Consider the following 19855-nt stretch of genomic DNA (forward strand, 5'->3'; position numbering starts at 1 on the left):
ACGCAATTTTTTCTGCCCTTGTGAGACTTTGAATTTTGCTTTTTTTTATTTTAATTTTAATTTTGCTTTATTCAATATTCTGGCAATTTCTTTTTGGGAAGCATGTTGATGACAATTTTAGCTGTTTGCATGAGAAGCCAAGGAATATTTCTTTATGTATGCACAGAAGACTGGACAGACACAGTGGAAAGCATGTAGTCCACACTTATGGTTTAAACTATCTTTCTCGTCCTGTTCTGTGCTACTTTATTTTTTTGACAATTGCTAATACATTTAGTAATAGAAGAGCTCTTAATTATAATTAGGTTATTTGCTATGTATAACTAGGAGACTATTTGATGTATCATACTGTGTTATACACATTATTATATGTTTTTGTTTCTCTCTGAACGTAAAGGTGTACATAAACGTTCCGTCCACAATGATGACCCATACCTCTACTTTCACACTCTGTGCTGCATCACAACCACAAACACTTTTTTCAGAAATGTTTTTCACACATCCCCTCACTTGAGGCGACAACACTGGATTGCAGAACAATGACATTTGTTACCATTGCTTGTCTTTTTAATGCAGTTGTTAATTTCCTGGTGAGGGCCTGCACAGAAACAGTTTGAGACTCAAAAGGTCACAAAGTGGTATTGAATTTTTTAAATCTTAATCATCTTAATGCCGGAGGGTGAATCAAATTAAGGTAAATGATAAAAGCTCTTCAACTAATCTATTAACTATGCATCATAAACCATACATGGCTGTTATGTAATTTTTAATACAGTATGGCTGAATTCAACGTGTTAATTACAGTTTAAGAAAAAATAAAAACTTTGTTACTAATTATTACATTTTTATTTTCCGTCAATAGTGACTATAGTCTAATACAAGTTTAAGCACTCGAAAATAAACTCTCATTATAATCAGTAAAGTTGCACTTTGTTGTGCAGAATTCAACCATCGATCACGTGCAGTGAACAGAACTCAGTGTTTCAGTGATGACTAATCTGAACACGTCTGATTGGACATTATTTTCAAAAAACTCATCAGAAACGCTTGTGATTGGTTATAATGCTAAATACTTTAAAAACATGTAAACAGAAATATGATGCAACACTAGGAGATCTTTAATGCCTCAATCAACACTTTTAATTTCATTTTAACTTTATTATTATTTAAGTATTATTATACCTGTTAAACTCTTTATTAATGTTCCTGTGGTTCAAGTGATAGAGCATTGCGTTAGCAGCAAGGTTGTGGGTTTGATTCCCAGGGAACACGTAGGTAAAAACGGTTACCCTGAATGCAATGTAAGTCGCTTTGGATAAAAGCGTCTGCTAAATGCATATATTTATTTTAAATTTAATTTATTTATTCGCAACAGCCGTAAATACCTTCAGTTCAATTGTGGAGTTAAATTTTTTTCCAATTTGGTGAAATGTTAGCCTCAAGTCGTTGTTAATTTCAGCCTGTGGCCAGGGAAAGGTTATAAGCCTTGCCCAGTCTTACACAAGCTCCGCCTATGCTGATGTACATGATTAAAAACAACCACCTTAGAGAGCAATGTTCTTTTCTCGAAAAACTAAATCAATGAATGTGCATTTGAGAGAAGGAACAGGAACATAAGATTGCAGATCACAGGTGAAGGAGTGTATACGCACAGCACCTCAAACATGACTAGATTATTATACTTCATATGTCTTGTCCTTAAACAGTGTAAGTGCACACAGATTTATTGACCTATTATTCCTTTTAAATATATTTTAACTTGTATGAACAATTTGTAAAAAATACTTATATTTTTTTAAAAGACTTCTAGAGTTGACTGGGAACAAGCTATTACAATTTCAAACACTTAAAGTTGATTTAAATTTATTTCAGGTGTGTATGCTGTGTTTGTACTGCGCGTGTCTCAACCAGAGTCAGCAGTGAGAGTTCAGCCTGGACACTCTACAACTCTTCCGTGCTTCACACCAGATGATGGACACTTTAAAGTGTTCTGGTTCAAAATACAAAACAGTTCTGCTCCAGTTTTTGTGGCTTTGGCTGAATCAGACAAAACTGCCATAATAATTGGAGACAAATTTCAGGATCCCACAAAGTATACATTAGGATGGAACAAGCTCAGCTTCAGTCTCTCAGTACTGAACATGGAGCAAACAGACATCGCCGTGTACTACTGTGGGATTATTATTTATCGAGAGATGTATTTTGGAAATGGAACAAGACTGATGTTTGAAGAGCATTTTAACGGTAAGCATTTGACTGGAATGTACCCAGCATATGTAATTTATTTCATGCACCTGAAGTGTGAGAAGAAATACTTTGTGAATAGCCTTAGTTTCATGATTTTGTTCATTTTAGATGTTGCACTGTATTGTATTATATTATGAAATTACTTGTTTTGTTTATAGGGACAGAAAAAAATGAGGAAAAGGAAGATGACTGTAGTAGGTCCACTTTGATATTCATTTAAAAAAAATCACTATGATTTCAGTTAATATAGCTGAATAGTAAAGAGAATAAAAATTAAGAAATCAAATATTTTAAAACATTAAAAAATGTGTTTGTTTTTTACACTGAAAATAACTAGTGCAAGATTCACTTTGAAATTGTTTTCAATCAGAAATTGCTTGTAAATCTCACAAATACTTGACAAATGAGACATAGTTGTAAAGTGTTACCAGAACAATTAAAGATAATGTCACCATATATTTCATCTTATAGGGAATCAGTTTGTCTTTGTTTGGCCAACACTGATAACAATCATTGTGATGTCCATACTTCTCAACATCATTCTGTTCTACATCTTAAAGAAACATAGAGCAGGTAATATTTATTTGCCGCCTATACTGGTATTTTCAAACTATGCCCATGCAGTTTTTGTTTTTCTAGTCTCACTTTGGTCAATGTTTTCAGGCATTTCACAAACTAACGGCAGTCAAAATGTAAGACATTTTCTACATATTATTCATAATTTGGCGCTTCAAATATTTAATAGCTGTCAAATGCTGTAATGTATCTTTTTTGTTTTTTTTTTAGTCAAAAACGGAGGAGATGAACTATGTAGCATTAACATTTGCTCACAATCAGAAGAAAATTAAACAGAGACCGAAAAAAGATCAAGAGCCCCAGGTAACATATGGAGCTGTGAAACATCAAGAGAATTAATGTATTTGAACCAATACATTAATAACCAATTCAAAGAATTTTATTTTACTAACAATTAAAATGCTAAATGCCAGTTTTGACCTGTATAATTTGTGCCGTGAAGTAAATATGCTACAGTGTGCAATGTCATGCCCCACTGACTGCTTCAATAATACAATATTTCTGTTGTCTAATGCATCAGAAAATAGTTTTTTTTTTTTTGTTACTAGTTTTTGATCAAGTTCTTGTGTACTAATATTTCACATGCATGAAAAACACACAAGAGGAGGGTACAGTACACTGAAAAAATGGGTGTAGGATTTTTCTTTGAAACAATTTTACTCAGAAATTGCTACTAAATTTCACAAATAATTACGAAGTAATAACATGTAGAAGGACTGAAATAGTATTTTCTTTCAAAACATACTCTTTGTTTTATTTACAACTTTGAAAAAAAAAAAAACTTTTAAAATATTTGACAAAGATACCTATGTTGAGATGACATTTCTGATATCCTTTTTTTAAACTGCAACCATTTTGTTTTTTGAAACATGTGTAAGTTTGTACAGTATGTGTGCACGTGTTTTTGAACAAAATATGACTCAAAAAACCTCAGGCATATAAGAACACAACTGGAGTTGAAAACATTAACATTTATTTATTGGTTAAGAGGTTATACATTTTATGATAAATATGGTCTTTTATTGTATTATTGGCAAAGATACTATGATTCAATTTGCATTTCAATACATAAATACAAAATCTGAGGTAGGGCCTCAAGGATTAATGACATTTAAAATAAATTATGCCTTTTCATATATGTTCATTTTCTTCTTTTTATACATTTTGCTTTTTTGTGTGTGTGTGCGTGTCTGGCACAGTTTTCAAAATCTAGATATTTTTCACATTTATACTCTACAATTCAACTCAAATGATGCCGTGATCTGTTGGAGGTACATATCTGTATCCATAGGCAGATTTCCCTCATGTAAAACACACAGAAATATATGACATTACCCAAGTAATAAGAAATTTTACCTATGCTCCGATAGGTCCACAGTAAAGTGCCAAATGACACGACATACATACAATATAGACTGACCACACAATGACTGATTGGAAGCTACTCTGCATCATTATTCTGAAATACACATAATCGTTTATTACCAGAGGACATCTATAAGGCCAAAGGTTACCTGAAGATGTCATGTAACATATAGACACACATCAACAATGACCACTAAATGAAGGATGAGTGGCAGTATCTCAGTCTCCTAAATACACAGAATAATATATATACATATCTTTTCTTCATATAGGCTATTTGTGTATATATATATATGTGTGTGTATATATGTTTTTTTCTTTTAGAATATATATTCTTTTTTTAAGCTTTTTTTTTCAGAACCCTTTGAGAAGTTCTCCTTCTTTGGTTGCCTACTGCCCAGTGTCGTCCTGTATGTAGGAAGAGATGGTAAACTCAGCTGCTAAGCGAGGGACACATTCGTGAAAGAAGTGTAAAGGGGAAGCATACATGGACAAATAATCCACAGCAACACAAACAGCACATGCAAGACTGCTACCTATTATTTTTTTTTCCCACAGAATATTTGATAAGTGAAGGGCTTGTAACAATAGCTCTCGGACAGACGTACAGCAACACAAGGACTAACAGAAACTCTATCCAATACCTTAAATATTACAACAATCGCAGCAGCAGTCTACTATTCGTGTGCTTTGGATAGTGTTTGTTGTGCTACGTAACTCAGAGCTTCTGAGTAAAATAAGCTCTTGCAGATAAACCAATTTGACCATGTCTGGATGGTTGGATAAGTATAAATCTAAACATGAATCGCTGCATATTATTTCACACAATCATACACACATAAACTACACAGAGAGTAAGATTAAACATGTATCAGAAAAAGCATCTCTTTTGTGACACTAATATTCTGAGGAGTACTTTTTTTCTGTTTTATAAATGCTTTATATTCAAGCTGATTAGTGTAGTATCTGCATATTACATGGCTTTGGAAACCCATCGTGCCCAGGCAAAGTCTCAGTGTTATTACTTGCATTGCGTGGGCAGTGTGGCTCTTTTTACTAACTAAATAATATCCACAGTACTAATAGTTTAGGCATACATTCTGAATTAAAAAATAAAAGTACTTTTATTTTATTATTATTATTTAGGCTCTTTTTTTATCACTGTGGAAGTGGAGAATAACCACTTATTTTTATGTGATATTTAATCAAAGTGCTTTTTGTAGTGCTGTGACTGATCAGCACAACAACTAGCACACATATATATATATATATATATATATATATATATATATATATATATATATATAGAGTTTTGTATATATATGTAATAACTCTAATTACTCAACTCTAAATAAGATAAAACTGTTGTCTAAAGCAATCTTACGAATTAATTTTGTCTATAACCATATTTACAGTCCAGTAGCTGAAAATTATATATAAGGTTTCAAATTGACAATATATTGCATAATATTCTGAAAATTTCAACTTTCACAAATCGTACAGAGAATCGGTTATATGTAGGGCTGCACAGTAATGGTTAAAGGGTTAATGACGGTTAAACAGTTTATTTCTTTGCTTAAAATATATATATATATATATATATATATATATATATATATATATATATATATATATATATATATATATATATTTTTTTTTTTTTTTTTTTTTTTTTTTTTTTTACTTTCATCAGAAATATTGCACTTTCACATAAACACAAAATAGAGTCAATTCACATGGTTTGCTCGCAGATTTAATTGCAGCAAACAGCACAATCGACTGCTTTAAAGAAAGGTGACTAGTTGTTTTTTACTATTAAATAGCATTTAACATCTCAATAGAATATCTCTAAACTTCAACCTGCCTGTCTGCCAGTGTTTTCAGCTCATCAGTGTTTTTTTTTCATAGAGAGAGCATGTACATGGTTAGGAAGATTAATTGAAAAATACTCTTAATGGTGTATTTACATTTTTGAAATCTGGCAACAACACCATGAAAGGAAGCATGTTACCATAGTGCAAGATAATGCAAATGCTAAATTAAATAGAAAGTGGGAAAACATCCCAGGCGATTATGATTAATAAATCAAGAGAAGCAGAAATCATGATCACGACTAAAATATGACTCATCGTGCAGCCCTAGTTATATGTGAATGACATCAAGTTCAATTCAATTCTAATCCAACATCTAATAAGCTTGATGACATGGAGTAATACCTGAGACCCTGTTTCATGGCAAACAGACAAAGAGATTGAAAAGTGTGGTCCCTAAGCACAGGATTTCAGATGAAAAACTTTTTCTTTTTTCCTAATCTACATATCCTCTGCAAGCAATTAAAAATATTGTGTAAGCTACTTTTCATGAGACGATTGGTTTGCCACACATACCACACTCCTTGATTTTCCTCTACTTTTCTTTTGTGTACTCCACTATAACTGCATACTGCTTAAGAATAGGAAGATTCACAAGTCTATGAACAGATCACGACACAAACTCCAAAGCATACTCTATAATATTAGTATAATATTAGTAGTATATATACATAACTACTAGTTGGCTGTTGAGTACTATTCTAAACAACAGTAAAAGGTATTATTACAGTTTTGCATGGCCAAGTTTTCTTGAAGACGGGGATGGATCTATACTACTGGAGCCTACACTATGAGTTTGGCTTCTATAACATTATAGAGATATTTCCGACAGATTAGTAAAAGAGTAGGATAGCTTATAATTCACAGAGACTGAAATGTGCTCACTTCCCTCCATAATGTAGTACAATTGGTTTAATTAGCACTATACTATGCAGTATTTTATAAACAGAGGAAGTCTGAGGCACAAGGTATGGCTATAAGTGGACACAAGTAGAGAGCGATAGAACGATACCAGAAAAGAGATCGAGTTCACTGTGCACTACTCAGCAGTTTATCTCATTATGTTCGCCACATTTAAGAGATGACAAGCAAATAGACAAGAAATATAAATGTTATTCTATTCATTATTTTCTTTTTGATGTCAGCAGTCACTTGGAAATTAAACAAAAATAATTAAAAAACAACCACTGCATGATGCACGATCAGTCAAATATTGCCTCAACAGTTGCAACTGCATCATTATATTGCCTCTGAGAAAAAGGTTCAGCTGGGATCAGTGTTTTAGAATGTGCGCAAAAGAACCTCTCTCAGACTGACTACAAATAATTATTCAGAAAACAAAAAATCATAGGGGGTTGTCTGTGCTTTCCACCTGAAAAACCCCTCTAAAAGTGTCAGAAGAGGGGGAATATGGCTGAAAGAGAAGACTATGGAAAAGAGGGGAGGTTGAATAGGGAAAGAGTTTGACGTGAGTGCAGGTCTCACCCTCAGAGGCCTGGGGGAGATTCACACTCACAGGAAATTGAGAAGGATTATTTATATTGGGATGATAGCTGGAAATCTTTGGGGGGAAGTTTGAGGCCGAGGGAGTTGGTGCCCAGAGGGTCGATCATGTTCTTGTAGCGTTCCCCGCGGTGTTTCATCAGGAACGGACCCCAGTCGGGTTGAGGAGAGCACACCAACTTCAGACGCTGCAGAGAACGAGAAGGGGCACCTAAATTAAATGCTGGGTGCCTGGTTTGCATCCTAGATATTGATTAATTTATTACATTTGTTTAATCTTCTTCAAAACTAGAATTTAATAGATTTACTGAAAGACTTACTTTGATTCATTATTTTGTTGTTAGCATTGTTCATGTGTATACTTAACATGTTGTTTTATATCCATAAGATTTCAATAATTCTTTACGATTATTATTCATGCAAAAATGTTGTTCTCACCAGGGTTATTATAGTAATTTAAATAAAATAAAAAATGTGTTACTTAAAATTAATATTAACTGAAATAAAACACATTTTAAATCAGGGGCGTAGATTACCCCCACTTTTAATATTATTATTTTATGTTATTGTCAAGCAGTTATAGATTTCTAAGCAAATTAAAAGCTAGAAATTAGAGAATAATTAAATTTGCCTATAGTATCCACTACCAGTCAAGTCTGTTCTGTTCATCAAGCCTGCATTTATTTGATCCAAAGAACAGCAAAACAGTAAACAGAAATATTTTACTAGACTATTTAAAATAACTGTTTTCTATTCAAATATATTTCAAAATGTTATTTATTGAGATTTTAAAGCTTGCTAAATAAAAGTATTCATTTCTATAATTTATATTCCAAATAATATATATTTTTGAATGATATACAGTACCCTATAATGTTGCAAAGGCTTTTTATTTCACATAAATGCTGATCTTTGTATCCTTCTCTTCATCAAAGAATACTGAAAAAATTGTACTCATGTTTTAAATATTGATAATCAGCAAATCAGCATATTAGAATGATTTTAATTATTAAGGATGTGACACTGGAGTAATGATGCTGAACATTAAAATAGAAAATAGTTATTTTAAATAGTAAAAACTTTTGATGTACTTTGGTTCAAATAAATGCAGGCTTGGTGAGCAGAAGAGACTTCTTTAAAAACATTAAAAATCTAACTGTTCAAAAACTGTTGACTGGTAGGCTATAGATCACAGAAATGTTCTATTGTAATGTTCTATAATATATATATATATATATATATATATATATATATATATATATATATATATATATATATATATATATATATATATATATATATATAATTTATGTCCCCCTCACTTCTAAAAAGATGGCTACACCCCTGTTTTAAATATTTTAAATACAAGTAAAAAAAAAAGTATTTCAGCTAGTTGCCAAGGTAACATTTCTTATTATTATTATTTTATTCAGTTAAACTTAAATAAAAATGAATAAACTATATAGACAAATAATAATGATAAATTAGTAAAATGGACAAAAACAGTATAATTTCTAAACTTTATGAAAATTGAGTGATTAAAATTGGGGAAAACTTTGGGCAAAAAAAAAAAGAAAAACTAAATTCCTAAAATGTTACAAAACTAGCCATCTACTTATTGAAAGGCAATACTGAGCCATTTTTAATAACACTCAAATACAAAACAGTCCAAACATCTCTCTCTTACCTCAATTAACGATCCAGGTGCAATGTGCATCTTAATAACAAACATGATTGGAATCCATATGACAGAACAGATGACCATGAGCCAGCCGAGAACCATAGACCAGGTCGGATAAGTGTAATCCTCATATGTCATCACCTTCCACTGATACAGACTTAGTGCCAAGATAAACTAGGGAGACAGAGAGAGAGTGAGAAAGAGACAGACAGAGAGAGATAGAGAGAGAGAGAGAGAGGAAGGGTCAGTGGCAGCACTAACCAAAAGTAATAGTACTAATCAATGTGTGCATGCAACGATATTGGATGTGTGTCAGGAATGGTCATATAAGGTATAAGGTGAAAGTACTGTGAGAATGGTTGGTGTGACAAAGGCCCAGCAAATTCTCCAAAACTTGTTTGGCTGGAACCCAATCATCATCTCAATGTCCTCACAGAACCGCTGTAGTCCTGCACCACAAATACAGGAAGGAAGAAAGACAACACGCATTAAGATTTCAGCACTTCTGGATCCATCCTCCTTAAGTGAATGGGTTTTGTGAATAGTGTTTGGCTAAAAGCATGAATTAAGGCCCATGGTTCACACAAATAAAGATATTTTCACATTTGTGACTAAATCAGAATAGATTTTGTCAGGGACATTAAACATCATCAGGCTGATCAAGTAAACTCATCGACTCGCTAGTCCACTTTCACAGCTTTTACTATTTATTAGCTATATATCTTCTAAAGATAAATTTTGTAAACTCACCATAAATGTACGAGATTCCAATCAGTTCAAATATGGCAATGATGATCAGAGAATAAGAGGCTGCAAAAGTGTCTACCAGCTGAAGCATATACATTCCACTCTGTGAGGGCAAACACACACACATATGCACATTTAAAATAAAAATAAAATAAATGAGAACTAATCTAAAAATTACCCAGTGAATCACTTTAATTAAAAAAGCTAACTAATTAACAATCTTTTCAGACCTTTCCAATTATCTGCTTTAGGTATTCCATTCCAGTCCGTTTACTTTCTATATTTCTTTTGTTTGTTTGTTTTTTATTGTTTACCAGAGAGCTGCTTTAATTAAAGTGTGCTATAAAGGTAAAGTTCTCGCAGATGGTTATAAGAGTAGTCCTACCTCATTGATCATGGGGAAACCCAGCACAAAAAAGCATAAACAGCAAACCAAAGTGAACAGAGGCTTGTGTTTGCGCAGGTACTTGGGGAACTCATCAGAAACAGACGTCACTATAGTTTCTATGGTGGCAAACTGGAAAGAAAAAAATTAAATGAAAGAGCAAAAGTGTGAACGAAAAGCAGTTTAGGTATTTATTTATTTATTTATTTTTACTATGATCACAAAAAAAAAAAAATATCACAGAAAAAAAAAACTGTAAATCATAGATTTTATGATTCCATTACCATAGTATCCAGACCAAGTGTAAGCAGCATGAGGAAGAAGATGATGGCCCAGAATGGTGACAAGGGCAACCTAGTCAGGGCCTCTGGATAGACCACAAAAGCAATTCCCGGACCTAAACAAAAAGAGCACATTTACAGACCAGACTTTATGTGAAAACAATGATGATGTGGTGAGTTTTGTATATTTAGATAGAAAACACAGCACCAGGCATCTGATCATAGTTAATCTTAGCTCACCAGTCACAAACACATGCGTTCATACAACCTACCTTCATCTGCCACACTCTCAATTGGGACTTTGAGCTCATGAGCCATGAAGCCAATAACTGAAAAAATGACAAAACCAGCAAATATACTTGTGGCACTGTTAGTACACGTCACAATGAGAGTATCCCTGAAAAACAAAGAGACAGAGCGCAATGTGTAATCTTAACTCATTAATAATCAACCATAATGCATACTTTGAGCAGATGTGTCTATTGAATGTGTAGAATGTGTAATCGTTTGTGACATTATAAATGTCTCTACTGTCACTTTTGACCAATGTATCCTGAAAAAAAAAAATAATTAATTGCTTTCAACTAAATAATTCAATAATAAATCCTATACTGACCCTAACATTTAAACAGTGGTGTATTGTAAAGTGACAGAGCTGGCTACCTGTAACAGTTGTTATGGAACTTATTGTAGGACGAGAGGGTTATAAGACCACCCCACGCTGCAGACAGAGAGAAGAAAATCTGCGTAGCAGCATCCTTCCACACCTAAAGTCAAAAAGAGTAAAGAAAGATCAACTGAGGAAAAGAAATAATAAGCATTCTGGAGAAGAATATGTAACATTTTACTATCAAATATAATAAACAAAACTACACAGTTATTTTTATTACCTTGGCATCATTGAGTTTTTCCCATTTGGGTGTTATGAAGTAAAGGATCCCAGAACCGGCTCCTGGAAGAGTGACCCCTCGGATCAACAGGATGACCAACACCACATAGGGGAACGTCGCAGTGAAATACACCACCTGAAAACAAAGTGCATGTACATCACAACTACAATGTGTTTGTAGTTGAAGACTGAAATAAAGAAGTCATCTTTCAGCTGAACCCAGATGAGGCCTGTTGTAGGCTTCTCTCTTAATAGTACATAGAGGGGAAATAAGGAGAGAAAATAATCAACCTGTTCTCTTACCTTCCCTGAGGACTTGATCCCTTTAGCCAAAGAGGCATAAACAATAAGCCAGGCCAGAAAAAGACAAGCAGCCAAGGCCCAACGGATGTCACCTGGGTATTCAATACCCTTGGAAATATGCAACACATTATACCTGTCAAGAAAGCACTGTGGTTAGTATCCAATTAACATGAAAAATTACACACAGAAGCATCTCTAAATACACAAACAAACGGATAGATAGAAAAGCACACTTACTTGAAATACTCCTCACTAGGGCTGACATAGGTTTTATTGTCCACTGTGGCATTTAACAGTTTACTTAAATTTCCGACAGCATTTGCAGATAAACAGAATGTGGTGTTCTTGACTGATGTGATGTTTCTGTCCCTTAGTATACAGGAGTCTAGCCAGAAGAAACAAAGACAGAACTTGGAATGAACGTGGAAAAAAAAGTCCTGTTTTCCATCGTCATCCACTACCTACTTGAAAAACAGTCTTAAAAGTAATTAAGTCAACAAAATAAATCAAACGTCGGCCTACACAGTTCACAAACCACTGTAATACTGTACACAACGTCTATGATTCGTGTGCAGATTTAGTGGCGCTCCTCAAACAGGCCACGAGGGGGCAGTGCATCTCACTGCGGCACTGCACCAACTCTTACAGTAAATTTGTCAAGCAAGCAGATTTTCTGCTGAATTCACCAAAAGCACGACATTGAGAACAGCGTTTCTAAACGATTTAAAACGTAAAAATGTCAGCAAATTAAATCAAACGCACAATAAAAAAACAGATATTTTATTTATATTAAAACTCATTCTGATAAGCACAGGAAACAATATTTATTTCACTAATCGCACCTTTAAATAATGTGACACAATAATTCTAAATAAAATAAAAACAACATATATTATTAATTCACGATGGTACTAAAAGGAAAAAGCACTTTATTTGACAGTTTCTTTATCTGACAAAAAAAAATCTGTCAACTCATCAAAAAGTAACTTTTGGTGCAATGGGGAGAAACAGTCGCATCTGGGGTATAAAAAGAGCAGTATGACACTGAATAACCTAAATTGAGTGGTAGGCTACTTAATTCCTGAAATACAGGTTGCGCATTGCGCATTTTAGTTAGAAAAAGGGGTGTTGTGGGTGGACTCACAGAGAGAGAGAGAGAGAGAGAGAGAGAGATGCTCATCCTTACCCAAAAGCAGCATGTCTTTGTCTTTGCACTCGACGGTGTTCCATTCATTTTTACAGGTGGCCCATGGCAGTGTCTCCTTCAACGAAGCGAACAGGTAGTACAATGTCCAGCACATAATAATATTATAGTATATGGCTATCAAGACAGATATTATCAACATGGCAATCCCGCAACCTATAATAACAAAATGAAACCAGATAATAGAAATTACACTTAAAGCAGTCGGAAAGTCGATTACCAGTTCACTGGAAACACTAATATGACACATTAGCACAATCAAACATTGCTCATAACGGAGCACCAATTAATAAAGTAACGTCAGTTTACCTTGTAGAGCTGGGATCGCTTTCCACACTGACACCGGGCCTTGGCTGGCGAACTGACCCAAAGACACCTCCAACAAAAATATAGGTATTCCGGCGAGGCATAACATAATTAGGTAAGGTATCAAAAACGCACCTATACAAAAAGAGAAAACAGCTGCTATTGAGAAAGGCAGGACTCGCGAGTAGAGAGAACAATAAAGATATTAAAGTTTGAATTTTAGATTTTCTTCTTTTTTTTTCTTTTATAAACAAATTACACAATATATATTTTATAATATTATAATAAGATATGATAATGGATAATAAACACAATAAATATTATAACACATTATTACACTATTACTGTGTACAAATAATACCTAATAATAATCTTTCGTTACCCTTATAATTTGTACATTAAAATAAAATACGTGCAATTATTAAACGATTTTTTAATTTTGTAACAGAACAAAAAATTGCCTCTAACGAAAGTTTGTGTGCGTGTATTACTACACACTGACAATCCGAGTCGTTTTCGATAAAAATCGATCTGTAGCAGAACAAAAATAGTTCCTAATATTTTCTAATGTGATGCCCTTTGATTGTTCCTCACCTCCACCATTCTGGAAAGCAAGATATGGGAATCTCCACACATTTCCCAAACCCACGGCATATCCCACCATGGACAGAATAAAATCCAGTTTGTTGGACCAGTTCCCCCGGGCCTTATTCTCATCTCCTCCATCATCATCATCATCCTGGAAGAACAGACAGCTAAGTATTTATGAACGCACATTTTAATATATATTCAGATTTTAACGATCTGTAGCTACAATCATCAGATTACGAATCAACTTTTCTTTCTTTCTTTTTTTTTCTTTTTTTTTTATAAACAAATGTTCCTCCAAAAATGTTTTTGTCTTGTTTCCATGACCTGGGAATAAAGGGGTCGCCCTTGGCTCTAATGAAACACCCCAAAGGGAATTGTACCATAAGAAGATTCTTATGTAACATATTATCCTGCAACACAACCAGTCATCAGAAACCAATCTCTGAGGACAATAAACTTCACAATTCACAGGCATACGTTACATGCAAAGCTCAGCTCTTCATTTCTAATCACAGAGCAAATGCTGTAACTTTTGATCTTTGGGGTTTGTTTCATTTGCAATGCAATCCTAAAACATAGCCTAAAGCATTTGATGCAGACTACTCGGGTTCCTTCACACATCCCCTCACTCGCCCTGTTCGTGAAAACTGCAGTAAGTTAATCACAGTGCTGTCAGAAACAATTAGTATCACAGTTCAAATAATTCCAGATTAGAAACAGATTTCGTTTGAGAGACAACTGAACAATGTACTACTTTTGTCCACAACACTTTTACTCCTGAAAGAGATTGCGTAGAATACATTACCGAGAATATTCCGTTATTTTCACACAGTAAAAACGGTCCAAATTACGTTCAAACAAAAGGTTCGAAGGCCTTAAATAAGACTAACGTTACATATTTATATAATTGCATATGTGTTTTAAACGTTTCAGTTATGGTAAAATCCTACGAAAAACTACAAGTTAGTCACAGCGCATTTTTACCAGTCGCCTAAAACGCCATCGAATAGATTTTGGTTAGTAGGTAACCATAGCAACAGTACCCCACTCCAAATAACCGTCACTACTTATCGCTAAGTGTAAATTTAAATATCACAATAAAAAGCTAAGTATATTATTTAAAGATTGAGTGAGACGTACCTATACTAGCTTATTATCATCATAAATGTATTATTATTATTATTATTTGTTTATTTATTTTACAAAAGTAACGTTAAGTGGTTAAACGAAATTCAAACCGTAACGATCTTAACGGACAAAACTGCAGCTGGATTCCTTTGGTTTTACAATGCAACTGCGAAAACATCAAGCTTTTGTTTTCGCTCAAGACTCTCCCCGTTTGAAAGCTTTACGCTCAGGGTGATTGGCTGATTCAACCGGAATGAAACGTTCCTTAAACACGCACTTACCCCGGTCACCGTGCCAGGCAGAACAGATGTATTGCCATCTGTACCCAGGATGATGGTGGTCTGGCTCATGGTGGTCCAGTCACCGGTGGCGTTGTTATGCTCCGCCGCGGTCCTTACAGCACTTTGGTTGTTAGACATGAAGTCCGACGTGGCTTTACCGGTCGAACCATCCATTTTACCGACGGAATCCTTGCGCACGGCAGAATTAACGGGAGCAAACGGGGGTCCAGGAGCGGCGTTCTTAAACGTCCCGTATGCTTTATTGGCTTCCATTTCGCACGGTTTATTTTCCGATGGACAAAAAGTTTTCCGTTCGTTTACAGGCGGCGGTTGGGGCACCGGGTTCCCGTTCTCCGGTTTGTTAGTAGTTGTAGCTCCAACCGCTCCCCCAGACGGCTGGGGCGGGATACTGTTTGACGGTTGTCTCAACATTTCCCCGTGCTCAGAAAAATCCTGCAACGTTAAATACACATTAGACAGGATCAGTGTAATTAACGCAGCCTAACAATTAACTGCTATGAGTGACCCAGCATTTCTACAGAAACCTACCCCTGGGCAAAATGTTCACGCTATCATACTATAACTTCTGCAATGTATTTTATGCTAGACCCTTTCTGGACATGTCTGCTCCACTTCTTTGATTTTCAGCTCACGGACGGTAGCTGTTTGCTTCTTGCTTTTACCACTAGAGAAAGATTCTTTAATTTTACGCCTCATTTACCTCCTGTCATTCAACCCCGGCACATCCCCTGGTTTTATGGGCAATAGACAAGCTGCCGGTCTCGGCCGAGACTTTTCCCCCCTGCGGCAGGCACCAGTCCCGGTGTAATTGTGCAGTACAAACCCCGGTCCAAACATGGAACATTACACCAACAATTACATCGCACCATAGGAGATCAATGTCCTAAAACCCTTTTGAAATAAGTTATACAATTCTAGTTATCTAAATAGTATAATAATAAATAAAAAAATATATATTTATATTTTTAAATAACATAAACCGGCTGTCATATGAATAGTACTACGAAGGTTATGAATTTGTAATCATTTATTTTTAACCTGATATATATAACTAAATACTGCCATTGAAAATGCGTAAAAACGCTGGCTATAAAGTTTCAGCACCGTGGATAGCGACACTTCGTTAATTAGTGCGCTCAGAAATAATACTTTTCTCCCCCAAAGACTGTTCTAAATAATTTGTTCACAGCAAAAACACGCAGAGCGCAAAGTAATGAATGTGCTGTACTTACCATTTGTGCAGAGTCAACAAATGTGGGTTAATAGTAGAAAACAGCTGGAACGAAGGCAGGCAGACTGAGTTTGGCTGCAAAGTGCAATGCTTTCTATAGCTCCGTGGGAAAGATCGGGTTTGCGTCAGTGCATGGCAAGGTACCCTTCGCGTGACATTTTCTTGATAATAGGGCTTTGATAAATCATTGGCTTTCAATTCTGATTTTTAAAGGGGCAACAAGCGAAGACGTGAGCTCGTGACACACACAAGGCAGCGCGAGACTACATTTGGGGACGGACTGGCTCATGACTGATTAATAAACTTGTCCCTTAGGACTATGTAAAGATGTTCATCTGACGCACGGAGAAGATTCTGCAGACGCAAGCATCATGGGGACTGCATAGTTGACCGACTCCTATACATATAGATCAATCTAATGGCGTTTCATCATGCAGTATTATTAAAGATAGATAACAGGCCCGTTTTTTTTTTTTTAATTACATCTTATCACAGTTAGGTTATTTTCCAGCAATGCACAGATCTGCGTCAAGCCTGGCTTTTTATTTATTTAGATAAGGCCATGGAAATATGATTTTTGAACGAAGTTGCTTATGTTAAACACGAATGGCTATGTCTACAATCAAATAGTTGACTTTGAAAAATTGCGAAACACTACTATACAAACTTTTCTAGCATATTTTCTATAGTATTTGAGTAATGGATCTCATGGTTCATAGTTCACACGTCAAACAAACGCACACGTACCCTTATGCGTCACCGGCACACAAAGTTCAAGTATGAAAAGTGGGCGAGGTTTTCAGAGGAGTGGAGGCACTCATTTGTTAAACTTTTACGCAAGACAAAGGAGGAGTAATTTTCTATTTTTAGCTTCGATATAACCACACTGCATTGAGCATCCAAGCATCATCCCCCAGAGAGCACCCTTTTTTTCCAAAAGAGAAGCACTGAAATGAATATAGCATCAGTTATTATTGGAAAGAACAACTTGCATGAATAACTTGAACACACACACACACACATTATAGAATAACAGATGATGCATATTTAAGTCGATTCATATTTGAATATTGAGCTGTTAAAGATTAGCCTATATAATCAGGGCTTTTGATAAAAGTTATTATAAAGTTCTTAACCAATTAAACATGAAATATAATAACGTCGGTAAGTCTTCTCGAGTCATCGGCTGCTCAGTTCCTCAGTCTTGATATCACCCTATACATGCACGCTGCAGCAGTGACCATCATAAATCTGCGGCCGCCTGTGATAAGCCTCTATACGGCTGGATTAGCTCTTGGCTCTGGGTTTAATTGCTTTGTCAACAGAGAATAATTGTAATTGATTTCTGCTTCTCTTTCCGTGTCACCTTTATACGTTGTCTTTAAAGCACGTTAAAGAGAAACACGGTAAGCCTTAAGTAGGCTATACAGACAACAAAAATATGCAGTCTTTCAGAGGTCTACAACCAGCTAATCATTTACCTAACGAATAATTCAGTTTCTCAGGCTGATTATTACAGTTTCAAGTTTGGAATTGTCTTGTGTTGACCAACATTTTTGTATTTGGCAATTTTCCGAACTTGTTTTTGCTTTGCTCTAAAAATGACAGTGGACACAATGGGTCTGATAAGGAATAGATTACTTTGAAACTAAGTAGTTCTCTCCACTTTCTTTCGCCCTATAATTAATTGCATGAGATAAGATTATGCATCAGCCGATGGTCATTTGTCTTTGTTAGTGTTTGTTGTTAAAACAACACAAGAAGTGCCCGTAAGATATGGAATAGGGCCTTAAACGAAATCACGTTTCTACTGTACAGCGATTATCAGTTTCTCTTCTGTGGACATTTTTACAATTTAGCGCAACCGTATTATTAAAAGATGGTTTCTTATTAGCATGGTGTTTTTTTATGTCCTAGGTCAGTCTTGCAAACCTACTGCACGTGCACCTAAAGGGCAAGAACGCAAGTGTGGCTATTGGAACATCTACAGTAGTGCCTTATATATATATATATATATATATATATATATATATATATATATATATATATATATATATATATATATAATCACATCTGAGGCAAAGCTATTTACATATCTTTAAAAAGAATTATATAATAATAATAATTTTTGTCACAATGCACCCCAAACGCAGACCCCAAATATATACTGGAATGAAGAAGTCATGCCAAATATACAGACTACTGGATAGGCAGTCGATTTCTTATGCCTATATTATCAGCTTTTTCCACACAAAAGGAGTTTATTTAGCACGAGGCATAACTGATTGCCATTCAAACAAGTTTTTGTTTATCTTCAGGAAGGCCAAGTGCACGTTTTAAGCCAATTAAGCTCATATTTGCTCCCCCTATTGGTCAGGTTCTGTTATTACACGACTACCTGAAAACTTTATTCTGATTGGTCAATTGTGGCATTCAGGTTATATTTCTTTATGACAGCTGTCAATGCAAAGGAGTGTGTAAAGGCAAACAATCTTATGCAATATAGTCATAATTAAGTCTTCGATGTTTTGGCATTGCTAAGACCTAAGTATGCACATGATAACATAGAAAACGAGTACCAAGTACGAGATTTCATGGAAGCTTTTACTTTATTCACTCAAGTAGGACATTAGATTTCTTCCACTGCTTTACATGAAGAGTCATTAAGGCCCAAATATCCCATATATTATGGGATATTAAGAGATTTAAAACAAAGACTGACTTTCATTAGTTGCCCAAATATTGACTCGGTGTATGGTCCTGTTGTTTGTCACAGAAAGAACAACTTTCACTTTATATACAACTCATGAACGACTGATATTTGATAGAAAAACTTTTAATAGAATGTTTGAGTTATTAAACACTACATTTCTCAAAATGTTTTTTCCCCCTAATACAATTTTTTACTGAAGGCTGTAGGTTTGCTTCCGGCCAGCAATGTCAAGTGTGATGAGCAGTGCTCTGGGGTCCTTTCTGTTCTTATGCACTGTGATTTGACCTGGAAGTTCCTCTCCTGCACAAGGAAAAACAGAGAGTGGAAAACAGGATTTAACACAGATCAATCTCCATGGTGACATGCCTTCACACCAGCTAGAAATGTAAGATATTTAAGCTTTCCTGGCATGTGTTTACATGCAAGAGTAAATATTCACTTTTTATTACCATATAGCTCAGCCACAAATGACACTTTTCTGTCAAAACTCGGAGCTGTGTAATACCAAAAGTGGGAATATCTACTGTCTCTC

General features: G+C 34.9%; 3 protein-coding genes across 6 annotated transcripts in view; 1 reads left to right on the forward strand and 2 right to left on the reverse strand.

The window, feature by feature from the left end:
• Positions 1–1582: 1582 nt before the first annotated feature.
• Positions 1583–3426, forward strand: LOC113105271 (uncharacterized). The gene is made up of 6 exons (XM_026266327.1): positions 1583–1707; positions 1873–2244; positions 2406–2441; positions 2719–2820; positions 2911–2939; positions 3034–3426. The coding sequence occupies exons 1-6, from the start codon at positions 1665–1667 to the stop codon at positions 3160–3162; spliced, it is 711 nt and encodes a 236-aa protein (XP_026122112.1). The 5' UTR covers positions 1583–1664; the 3' UTR covers positions 3163–3426.
• A 3704-nt stretch (positions 3427–7130) lies between these two features.
• LOC113105540 (sodium- and chloride-dependent glycine transporter 2-like) lies at positions 7131–17093 on the reverse strand. Of its 3 annotated transcripts, none has more exons than XM_026266644.1 (16): positions 16612–17093; positions 15359–15811; positions 13953–14097; positions 13362–13493; positions 13035–13208; positions 12086–12233; positions 11849–11981; positions 11547–11681; positions 11320–11423; positions 10929–11053; positions 10660–10772; positions 10376–10507; positions 9994–10093; positions 9592–9692; positions 9250–9417; positions 7131–7750 (listed from the first exon to the last, which is right to left on the reverse strand). In XM_026266644.1, the coding sequence occupies exons 1-16, from the start codon at positions 16612–16614 to the stop codon at positions 7592–7594; spliced, it is 2325 nt and encodes a 774-aa protein (XP_026122429.1). In that variant the 5' UTR covers positions 16615–17093; the 3' UTR covers positions 7131–7591. The 3 variants fall into 3 exon arrangements, with proteins under 3 accessions (XP_026122429.1, XP_026122432.1, XP_026122430.1); XM_026266645.1 differs by lacking the exon at positions 16612–17093 and adding an exon at positions 15908–16075 and having other exon boundaries at positions 7592–7750; XM_026266647.1 differs by lacking the exons at positions 15359–15811; positions 16612–17093 and adding an exon at positions 14755–14938.
• A 2147-nt stretch (positions 17094–19240) lies between these two features.
• Positions 19241–19855, reverse strand: part of LOC113105541 (protein arginine N-methyltransferase 3-like) — a 51220-nt gene continuing 50605 nt past the window's right edge. For both annotated transcript variants that reach the window (XM_026266648.1, XM_026266649.1), the window contains one exon: positions 19241–19623. In XM_026266648.1, coding sequence (XP_026122433.1) covers positions 19514–19623 — 110 coding nt within the window. In that variant the 3' untranslated portion in view covers positions 19241–19513. The remainder of the gene's footprint in view (positions 19624–19855) is intronic.

The sequence above is a fragment of the Carassius auratus genome, chromosome 7, assembly GCF_003368295.1.
Source record: "Carassius auratus strain Wakin chromosome 7, ASM336829v1, whole genome shotgun sequence".
In the NCBI taxonomy this organism is placed as follows: Eukaryota; Metazoa; Chordata; class Actinopteri; order Cypriniformes; family Cyprinidae; genus Carassius; species Carassius auratus.

Excerpts from the sequence above, each read along its gene's own strand:
- LOC113105271 (XM_026266327.1), top strand. The coding sequence starts at position 1,665 with ATGACTAGATTATTATACTTCATATGTCTTGTCCTTAAACAGT. Across the intron at positions 2,245-2,405 it reads GTTTGAAGAGCATTTTAACG|GGACAGAAAAAAATGAGGAA; the intron begins GTAAGCATTTGA and ends TTTTGTTTATAG. Across the intron at positions 2,821-2,910 it reads CTTAAAGAAACATAGAGCAG|GCATTTCACAAACTAACGGC; the intron begins GTAATATTTATT and ends CAATGTTTTCAG.
- LOC113105540 (XM_026266644.1), bottom strand. Across the intron at positions 14,098-15,358 it reads TGCCTGGCACGGTGACCGGG|GATGATGATGATGATGGAGG; the intron begins GTAAGTGCGTGT and ends CTGTTCTTCCAG. Across the intron at positions 9,693-9,993 it reads TGGAATCTCGTACATTTATG|GACTACAGCGGTTCTGTGAG; the intron begins GTGAGTTTACAA and ends TTTGTGGTGCAG.